Genomic DNA, 10,454 nt, shown 5'->3' on the forward strand with positions numbered 1-10,454 from the left:
TTGTCTTATGTCACAACATTTAAATTTAAGCTAGGCTAGCACGCAGTATGCTCTGTGATAATATCTACAAGATTATCAAATAACGACATTTGTTTTGTTTGAGATTTCTGCATTCTATGACCATGGATTTTGTTTCCTGTGACTGAAACTACATAAATAAATATTGAGCAATCAACATACCGACCGCAGGTGCATCGGCGAGCGAGCAGGCTATAAATGATCGTGTGTAGCGCTGTCAAAGTTAAAGCGTTAATAGATTAATTAATCACAGAAAATTGTCGCATGAATCACGTATTAACGCAGATTAATCGCACTATTTTTTTGGACCGCACTTGAACGTAACCGCGGATGGTTACATTGAAGGCTGCGCAGGTCAGTGATGAGGTCAATGCACGGCATTTCCTACGCCTGTTGTTCCAAGATGAGCGGGGTGACTCCAGTTGAAAAAAACACCCCGGTGGGACTTTAGATAAAACAAAAGTAACTTGCGTTTCATTAATTAATAATTGCTGAATTGCACCCAATTGATATGATGCTGTTACGTTTTGAGCAATACACGCATGTATGCAATTGCGTACATGCATTTAACCAATGTTTGCAAATGACATTCAGATAATAGAATGCGTTAATGTCAAAATATTACAGTATTTTGTATTTATTTTATATTAGGCGAATACACAAGTAATTTAGCTGATTAATCGTGATGAATCCAAATTAAAAAGTGTGATTAATCAGATTAAAAATTGTAATCGTTTGACAGCACTAGTCTTGTAGTATGACGTCATCTTCGAGGATCTGTCATAATAATAATAATAATAATAATAATAATAATAATAATAATAATAATAATAATAATAATAATAATAATAATAATAATAATGGGCATCAGTGCCAGAAGGGCGTGTGCCCGGGCATCCATAGCACCCCCCTCTGCACATGCCTGCTGCACATACTGATGGATTATTAACATGTTCCTTTTAATAATGACATCATCACAACGAGATGGGTGCTGAACCTTTGAACCTTGCAAAAAAAGGAAAAAAAAAAAAAGGTTCATCCAACCCCACATGCTGGTAATCAGTTGCTTTGTTTATTTGCAGAATTGACTGAAGGTCCGAGCACATCTGGCAATTCTTCACAAAAGCTCATCTGAAAACAAATTGTAAAGAAATTGATGGAACGTTACGGCACGGCAGGCTTGGATATTGTCCCATTGCTGCACTGGGAATGGTCATGTTTCCAAATGCGCTCCTGAATGCTGCCATTGTGCTCCACAAAGTGCACTTTTACAGTCAGTGGAGAGCATTTCTCCACTTTACACTCGATGAGCAGCGAGTCACTCGACTTGCGAAGAGTGCAACTGCTCAAGTCGGTTGGCTCATCTTTGGGCAAAGGACACAGAAGCTCGTCCCTGCCGATGGACGCCACCGGTCGCCTCCGCAGGAAGTCAGGACTCTCACACAACATCCTGTTGGGCATCTCGATGTCCTGGTTGTTGTTCAGCAGTAAATCATGTAGATACCACATGTGGCAGTCACACTTCCAAGGGTTTCCGTGTAGCCGCAATATGTGCGGGAGCGCAAAGTGGTCCAGGAGGCCCAAGGGGAGATTTTGCAGTTGGTTGTCAGAAAGGTAGAGTTGCTGAATGAACTCCTGGTCCTGAAACAATCTGGAATCCAACCAACTCAGCTGGTTTTTATGGAGGTGGATCGTTGTGATGCTTTTGAGGCCAGTGAAGATCCTGCCTGGTAAGCCCGTGAGCTGGTTTTCAGAGAGATCCAGATTCTCGAGAGAGGTGATATTTGTAAAAACGTCTTCAGGAAGGCTTGAAAGCTGATTGGATGACAAGAGGAGGTCAGTCAGGGATTTCAGCACGCTTAAAGAGGACACTTCAATCAGCCTATTTCCTCTCAGGTCCAAATGTGTCACATTTGAACCCTCACGGCCAAACACGTTGCCGCTGAAAGTTAAGAGACGGTTCCCGCGGAGGTTCAGCACCTTCAGTTTGGGGAACACAGAAAAGATCTCTTCAGCAAGTTCGGATAGTTTATTGCCCTCCAAGTGAAGCTCCATCAGCTGACCAACATGTTGAAAAGTGTCAGATGAAATATTGCTGATGTGGTTATTGTTCATTTTAAGAATCTCCAGCCCAGACAAACCAGAAAAAGTCTCTCTTTCCACCTTCTGGATTTTGTTAAAAGATAAATCCAGCACCTGCAGATTTGGAAGGTTCCGAAACAATAATGTGGGTAAATCTGATATGATGTTGGCCTTCATCTGCAGGCTCTCTAAATTTTTAAGAGCGTTAAACATCCCCGGAAGAACAGTTTGGAACCTGTTATAGTTGAGCTGCAGCTTGGTCAAGTTTCCCTGCTTGGAAAAAGTCCCCAGAAACAAATGCTCCAGCCAAGGGTTCCCACTGATCTCCAGTTCTTCAAGCCCGGACAGGTTTTGAAAAGCCTGCGAATGAATACTACGCAGCGGATTGTTGAGGAAGATAAGCTTGCTGAGTTGGGGACTCTCCTCAAAGGTGGTGGGGAACAAGTACTGCAAGGCTGAAGTCATTATGATGATTTCCTTGGCCTCCTGCGATATATTCCTGGGCACAGACGACATATGTTCATCAGCACACAGCACTTGGGCTGGTGTGAAACACTGGCATCGGTATGGACACGTGATGTGGGACAACATGACCACTTGCGGACACAGAAGCAACAGCAGGAACAACATTGGTCGCAGCCCTCTGTCCATTTTACCCTAGAGAAACATACGGACACAGGTTTATAAACAGGTGGCACAAGTAATCACACTCTGTAAGTGGTGCTTCAAATTCTTTATGGAAGTAAACTTAACGGGGAAGTCAACCCCCCACTAGCATAAATACGGTATTTTGGTGAATATTGTTAGTGGAATATAAGTTAAGCAGTAAAATCCAGCAGTTTTTATCAATGTCAGAAGGCAGCCATTTTGCCACTTGCTATTGGCTGAAAATGATGTCACAGTTGCTCGATTTTGAGCAACCAGTCTTAGCACAGTTTCAGAAAACACGTGAGTTGTGATTGGTCATTGCCTGAGCCCTGAGTAACTATGATGGCATCTTCAGTCAACAGCAAATGGCAAAATGGGCAATTGGCAAGCCCCCTAGGTGGATAAAAACGGCTGTCTTTTGCTTCATAACTTCATATTCAACTAATGTAATATTAATCAGAACGTCATGTTTAGACTAGTGAGGTCACACATGTAATTGTTTAGAAATGTTTAAGGTTCACTTCCTCTTTAAGTATTCATGCAAGTATAAGTAAAAAAAAAAATATTGACTGAAATGCACCCAAATACAAAAGTAAAAATGATTTTTTTACGGGTCGTATTTCCGCACAATCTCTGGTAAAAGGTGGTCTCCAAGTGACCAACTTTCTATCATCCACAAATGGATATTGTAGTCGCCATAGTATATGTCACCTGGTGTGTGTGTGGTTGCTATGGTGATGCGTGGGTGTGTTGGTCACATGACAGGTGGTGATTGCTGGGAGCTTCAAATAGACGCGTTTCCCGGTAGTACGGGTTAATGAGTCGAGCTGGGTAGCCGTATTTTTTGTTGACCGCAAGGCGCAACTCAAAGCGCAACGCAAGGCGTATCGTACCGCAAAGGGTAGCGTAAGGCTTGCTGTGACGTAAGTAGGAACAGCTGTAAAGACGCAAACCATGTTAACCTGTATGGCGATTCTGCACCATTCATCATAAAAGGCTGATTAAATCCACCAAAGAGCATTCAAGACTCGTGCCTCTTTTTTTTCTGATAAGCCGACATCGCAACACAGCGCGTCAGCAAGTACAGGACCCACCGTCTCACTCTCGGAAGCGACAAGGCTGCTTGGAGGTGCTACAGATATCTTCAAGTTCTTTTTAAATGTACTTTGCACCTGCCGATCACAATGAATTTAAATGTATAAATGAGGGGAGCCGCTTCATTTGGCGGGAGTTGGCTGCGTTCACTACCACAACCTGCACTTGTTCTAAAAAGAAACTCCAACCACGTGCACAATTAAATTGCGCTAGACTTGCAATGGGCACGAAAATAGGGCTCTAAATCATACAAATACCCTTAGAGGTACCTGAAAGAATGATTGAAATAAATGTCCAACCTGTCTAATACTGTATGTTGCAGTGAGTTAAATGTTTTTCAATTCAGTACAGTACAGTTCCTTAGTCTACTTTGGTTGTATTTAACTTTTTAAAGACCTTGTAAAGGAAATTTTGAGTTTTGTTTTTAAATAAAACTGTACATGTTTGAATATTATTATTAAAAGAAAAAGGTTATTTTTTTCATCACCCCCCAATGTTTTAACACCTCAATTGGTATATTTTTTCATCATTCATTTATAAATGTGTTGTTCGCAGTCTTATCAGTAGCGTGCTAAATTCAGTAGAGTAATAAAATACCAGACTGTACCAGTTTTGTTTCTTATTCCCAAAGCGTGAAAGTGGGTTCCACTCACTGGTTCCACTCTTGGTGTGTGCGCTCCCCCTAGTGGTACGCGAAATCATTAAGTCAAATGTTGAAATGGTGCATAATGTTAGAGTAGCGTCAACCTTATAAACATAAAAAAATAAAAATAAAAATAAAAATAAAATCAGTACTGTACAGTTGTTCATTGCAGTTCAGTTGTATTTAACCTATGAGTACAATACATTTTCATTTAATCATTTAATACATGTATAGCTAATAGCTAAGAAGAAAGTACAGTACAGTAGTGGTGGTATAGTCGTACCTGTTTTCAAAGGGAGTAAGATGTCATCATAAAAATAAATATTCAAGTAATGTACACATAGGCCTACTTGAAAAATCTACTTACTGTAAGTGCAGTAAGAAAGCATTTGGAATTTGTTACTTCCCACCACGTTTGTAAAAATAATGGCGCCGTTCAACTCACCTTTTCTGCTGAAATCTTGGAGCATAAAAATGAAAGTCCCTCTTGGTTCGGCAGCCAGCTGACTGAAAAACAAATAGCACAACAAGCCGGAATTAGGCAAGAGCAAACCTTTGGTCGCTGGCCAGTTTGTCTGTCAGTTTCTTTTGCTCTCAACAAGAAGTCAATTTTACAACATTTGTTATGCCAATAAAGCTAAGAAATTGAAAAACAAAAAGAATTGTTATCGTTTGCAGCCTTGATAAGTACTGTTATGTAACATCTTTGATTGACATATGTTGATGAATAGACTTATTTTAAATATACAACAAATATACAACAAGGAAATATCTTGACACAATTAAAACTTAAAGTAATCTTCAAAATAATTACTTGAGTGGGTGTTCAGTTGGGCGGCACGGTGGCCGAGTAGTTAGCACGTCTGCGTTCCAGTTCTGAGGATTCCAGTTCGAGTCCAGGCTCCGGCCTTCCTGGGTGGAGTTTGCATGTTCTCCCTGTGCTTGTGTGGGTCTTCCCCGGGTACTCCGGTCTCCGTGGGTCTTCTCCGGGTACTCTCGTCTCCTCCCAAATTCCAAAGACATGCATGGCAGGTTAATTGGGTGCTCCGAATTGTCCCTTGGTGTGCTTGTGAGTGTGGATGGTTGTTCGTCTCTGTGAGCCCTGCGATTGGCTGGCAACCAGTTCAGGGTGTCCCCCGCCTACTGCCCAAAGCCAGCTGAGATAGGCTCCAGCACCTCTCGCGACCCTTGTGAGGAATAAGCGGTCAGGAAAATGGATGGATGGATGGGTGTTCAGTTGAAGTAACTGGTGAGTAATTTCTGATTTATTTATTTTTTGAAAATACTCAATAAAACCTAAATTTATTTGAAAATAGCCAGTATTTTGTCACATCCTATTTAAAGAATATGACTAAAGTTAAAAGGTTTTTTCTTTGGGTTTTATTTTTATGAATATATTTACAATTTTAGATAAAACAATGTGACATTTCATTAAAGGTTTGTATTTTTTAGATTAAAAAAAAAAAGTGATAGTTGTGTTAGTTTTTTTTTTTAAATCAATATATAAATTTTAATTTCAGTCAAATTATCTCATAACCTTCTGAGGCGGGCCATTGTTTGACTTTGGACACCTCTTAGCTACATTTGTGTGGGAGGTAAATAAGATGATGAGGGGTTGTAGTGCTTATGAGGTGCCATAAATAGTGACAGTAGCAGAGGATGGTTTCGATCCATCGACCTCTGGGTTATGGGCCCAGCACGCTTCCGCTGCGCCACTCTGCTCTGACATTGTGGCAGTCATTGTAATTCTCAGGACTGTCACATTATTTTAGGAAGGCATGCATAGATAACTATGCCCAATAGGGGGCGTAGCATCAACTCTCACCTGTATTGCACCTCCCTTTTCTCCAGGTCACTCCCTAAGACAGTTTGAAAAAAAAAATTGTGTGTGGCAAAGAAAGAGTCACAGCACTAAAACATCTGGCGCATTGGTTTATGTTTTTTTTTCTCTTTGGAATTTTTTTAATTCACACCTGTATTTGATCTGATTTTATTAGTATTATTGCTGTTGATTTGAAAGATGGCCAATGCTGGAATTCAACTTCTTGGCTTCTCGCTGGCCTTCGTGGGCTTCATTGGTGCGATCGCATCCACCATCATGGTGGAGTGGAAGGCTTCATCCTACGCAGGAGACAACATCATTACAGCTCAGGCGCTTTATGAAGGCCTTTGGAAGTCATGTGCGTCGCAGAGCACGGGCCAAGTTCAGTGTAAAGTGTATGATTCACTTCTCCAGCTACCAGGTAACGTTCCATGACATGAAATCAATTTCCATTGATGTTGTTTAGGAATTTTTTCTTTTACAAATAGGATCTAATTACATCATCTAAAAAAAATAAAAAATTCTCACGTTATATGTGCCTTTTTGTTTGGAGTTTAATCATGTTCTATTAAAGGCTGTATTTTTATTGAAACCTTCCTCGAGGCATTTAAAAAAATGCAGTCTGCATGCATGCAGGGACATGTCAGTCAAATACCAAGCCATGCCTCATCAAAAAGCCCAACAAGTGGGTGGATAAGAGAAACAGACGGAATAATAGAGGCTTGAAGTTGAAAGAAACCACCCTATGAGATCATTTTCCAGACCCACCCACGATACATGGAAACTTGCAGTATAGCGAAACCATACAAAAAAAACAAAACAAACACTTTATACACATTTATATTTCTTAATTGTCTGTTCTCACGCTTGCTGTCCATAATTTGGGGGATTGTCATATGACACCACTTTGAGGTCGCAACATTTCCCACAAAAGAGGCTAGGCATGCTTGCTTCAAGCTGCTTGTTAAAATTGACGCGTAAAACTAGCGAGAATGCTAAGTTGTATATTCAAATACCAAAATGTTCAACCAAACTATTTCATTTTGTCTAACAAAAGTCACTGAGCTCAGCGTTAATGCATAATGCAAAATGCCATATGGGTTAACTGATATTAGCATTAAAGATGCTCGACACCCCATACAATAATTATGTAACAGATAATTTTAAAGAAAGACCGATAGTATATGCCAGTATAGGATTTTTCACTTGCGAGTACCCGATACCTTGAAATACGGCCCGATACCAATACCTGGTATCAATACTCACCCATCCGCAATTAGCATAGATGTTACTGTGATCATAAAGCATCAAACAAACTCCTATTTGCACAAAACATGGAGCAACAACAAATACAAAGGGAGCATACAACAAGAGAGCGCTGAACACTATTCTGCATATTTAGAAGCAACCTGTTCCACCAAACCATATTATGTTGTCGAACAAAAGCCTTGCCAGAAAGGAAAGACAAGGTAATCAGATCTATACAAAGACATTATTAGTAACATGTCAGTGACAGAATTTAGGTGAACATAAGTACTATTGCGTAATCTATTTGTTTTTTCAGTCAAGAAAGTGCAGTACTACTCACAAACTATCAATGGTGTGTGGGCAACAAGCTAACGCTTAACACTTGTGCTGTGTGTTTGTCTCCCCAGCCATTGTTTTGGGCACACGAGGGCTGATGTTGACGGCCGTCTTTCTCTGCTTGATTGCCCTCCTGGTGGCAATGGTGGGCATTAAGTGCACCACATGTTTGGCAGACCAGCCGGAGCAGAAAGACAAAGTGGCATTAACGAGTGGAATCATCTTGATTATAGCAGGTGATTTGGTTTAAATATACGCTTTTTGATTGGCGGTCGGGAATGTAGCAAATCTGTTTTATTTTCTTACATTTACACTTTACAATTACAGTACTTTTAAAAAAATTCAGCACGTTTATACGGAAGCATAGAGCTGCCAATGTGGCGTAAACATTTTTGGCTGGCGAGTACATTCGAACATACTCACAAATACGTTCGAACATACTCGCAAATATATTCTAATGTATTTGAGAGTATGCTCGAACGTATTTGTATGTTCGAACTTATTTGCGACTATGTTCGAACGTATTTGCAAGTATGTTCGAACATATTTGCTACTATGTTCTAACATATTTCAACATGTTTGAACATATTTCAATACGTTCGAACATATTTGCAAGTATGTCCGAACATATTTGCGAGTATGTTCGAACGTATTTGTAAGTATGTTTGAACATATTCGCCAGCCAAAAATGTTTACTCCACATTGGCAGCTCTATGCTTCCGTACGTTTATTAGTTGCTCATTGTTGCTCATTTATGGTACAATTTTATGTTTTCTTACATTGTTTGTTGTGACAATAATCAGCATTTAGAAAGGTGACTAAAAATTGAACGATGTACTTTATTATTGTAATTTTGCATATCAAGTTTTTGATGAAGGACTTTTAATGTCTCAGGTAAAGACATTTAAAAATGGACCTGATGCTATAGACACAAATAAAATGTATGGAAATAGCAAGTCTAATGTTATGGGACGTCTGGTGGTCAGTAACCTGTACTTTCAACTACTTCCTTTGCCAAAGTAAGCTCATGACTTTTTCAACCTCCACAGATGACATCACCGCAAACGTCAGCCATGGTTGAGATCTTTATTGATCTTGACATTTTGGGGGGCTTATAAAACAGGAACAGCCGGAGGAATGTGCACCACAGAAAATTAATATCAATGATGCAACAGATTAATAAAAATAAATAAATGGATTAATAGAAAAATAGAAAAATAAATAAATAAATAAATAAGTGAAGCTATATTGTGTTTCACTTGCTTTTCCAGGACTCCTTGCCCTGGTGGGAACATCTTGGTATGCTCACAGAATAGCCCAAGACTTTTACAACCCGTTCACACCGACCAATTCAAGGTGATCTCGCGACAATTTCCAAGGCTGTGTTTCTGCTTTAGTCTCTTTCATGTGTGATGCTGCAATGTTAATCGTATGTGACATAACGGCAGGTATGAATTTGGAAGTGCCCTCTTTGTGGGATGGGGAGCTGCGATCCTCATCATAATTGGCGGAGGCTTCCTGTGCTGCAACTGCCCCAAAAAGGGCTCGGGGGCTCCCCGCTACCCACGAACCAACCCGGCCAGCAACTCGGGCAAAGACTACGTGTAGACTGACTTTCGAAACAGAACAGGTTATGCATTCGTTGTGCAGGATGTACAGGATATTGGCTTTGTTATACATATAATGATTTGTGCTTTTTATTTTTTATTTTTTATTTTTTAATAGTAGAGAGCCCAAACATAAGAACATATATTTTTAACATTTTTCAATGTCATATATACTGACTACAAATAGTTGAATGCACATGTTGGTTTAAATCAATAAATATAGACCCTGTTTTACCTTTGGATTATTATTGTTTACTAATTTACTTGTGATAGACTACAAGTAATATTTTTTTGTGCATTTGAAATTGCCAGTGACCCTTTAATGACAGGAGGAACTATTAAATGTTACACATGATTGTGTCAAGTGTCAAGGTACTTTATGCAAGTATTGTATCAAAGTGAGAATTTCGGTATGGTAATAATAAGACTTATACTGAATTCATTCATCTCTTTCTTTCTTTCTTTCTTTCTTTCTTTCTTTCTTTCTTTCTTTCTTTCTTTCTTTCTTTCTTTCTTTCTTTCTTTCTTTCTTTCTTTCTTTCTCCTTCTACCATCACTAGACACCATCCCCAATGGATTTTTTTTCAGTCAAGGTGTTGTCAACAATAAAATATAAAGTATTAGTTTTCCACCTCCATGACAGGATGAAATGTGAAGGAACACTTTCTCTCATGCATCCTTCAAAAAGTGAGCATCTCAATGAGCTTTCTCATGTTTCCTTTGAGTCAAATGCAGCAGCAGTTACTGCAGTAATGTGAAGCCTCTGGGGCAGAAAAAGTCAGAGTAAAAGAGGAAGGGCACCTGACAGGCATACCTCAGTTCATTCATTCCTGTCCAAGCACGCCTGTTCACAGCAGAACTCATCTGTGACAGAGGCCACATGATCCCACCCTTAGAAAAAATTAAAACTCTGAGTTTTTGTTTTTTTTCACCAGAAGTTGCCGAAAACCTCTTG

The 10,454-nt window shown here is 39.6% G+C and overlaps 2 protein-coding genes and 1 non-coding gene across 4 annotated transcripts; 1 reads left to right on the forward strand and 2 right to left on the reverse strand.

The window, feature by feature from the left end:
- Positions 1-1,068: 1,068 nt before the first annotated feature.
- LOC144005170 (uncharacterized) lies at positions 1,069-5,316 on the reverse strand. 2 transcript variants are annotated; one of them, XM_077503164.1, is made up of 3 exons: positions 5,301-5,316; positions 4,932-4,993; positions 1,069-2,757 (listed from the first exon to the last, which is right to left on the reverse strand). In XM_077503164.1, the coding sequence occupies exon 3, from the start codon at positions 2,749-2,751 to the stop codon at positions 1,183-1,185; it is 1,569 nt and encodes a 522-aa protein (XP_077359290.1). In that variant the 5' UTR covers positions 2,752-2,757; positions 4,932-4,993; positions 5,301-5,316; the 3' UTR covers positions 1,069-1,182. The 2 variants fall into 2 exon arrangements, with proteins under 2 accessions (XP_077359290.1, XP_077359299.1); XM_077503173.1 differs by lacking the exons at positions 4,932-4,993; positions 5,301-5,316 and adding an exon at positions 4,451-4,527.
- Positions 5,317-6,136: 820 nt separating this feature from the next.
- Positions 6,137-6,208, reverse strand: trnam-cau (transfer RNA methionine (anticodon CAU)). Its single transcript has one exon. It is a non-coding gene; the product is annotated as a tRNA-Met (tRNA).
- A 136-nt stretch (positions 6,209-6,344) lies between these two features.
- On the forward strand, positions 6,345-10,120 carry cldn1 (claudin 1). Its single transcript, XM_077503185.1, has 4 exons — positions 6,345-6,729; positions 7,964-8,128; positions 9,164-9,248; positions 9,341-10,120. The coding sequence occupies exons 1-4, from the start codon at positions 6,507-6,509 to the stop codon at positions 9,498-9,500; spliced, it is 633 nt and encodes a 210-aa protein (XP_077359311.1). The 5' UTR covers positions 6,345-6,506; the 3' UTR covers positions 9,501-10,120.
- The last annotated feature ends 334 nt before the right edge of the window (positions 10,121-10,454 follow it).

Source organism: Festucalex cinctus, chromosome 1 (assembly GCF_051991245.1).
Source record: "Festucalex cinctus isolate MCC-2025b chromosome 1, RoL_Fcin_1.0, whole genome shotgun sequence".
In the NCBI taxonomy this organism is placed as follows: domain Eukaryota; kingdom Metazoa; phylum Chordata; class Actinopteri; order Syngnathiformes; family Syngnathidae; genus Festucalex; species Festucalex cinctus.

Coding starts and splice junctions, on each gene's coding strand:
- cldn1 (XM_077503185.1), top strand. CDS start 6,507: ATGGCCAATGCTGGAATTCAACTTCTTGGCTTCTCGCTGGCCTTCGTG. Junction 8,129..9,163: donor AATCATCTTGATTATAGCAG/GTGATTTGGTTT, acceptor TTGCTTTTCCAG/GACTCCTTGCCCTGGTGGGA. Junction 9,249..9,340: donor TTCACACCGACCAATTCAAG/GTGATCTCGCGA, acceptor ACATAACGGCAG/GTATGAATTTGGAAGTGCCC.
- LOC144005170 (XM_077503164.1), bottom strand. CDS start 2,751: ATGGACAGAGGGCTGCGACCAATGTTGTTCCTGCTGTTGCTTCTGTGT.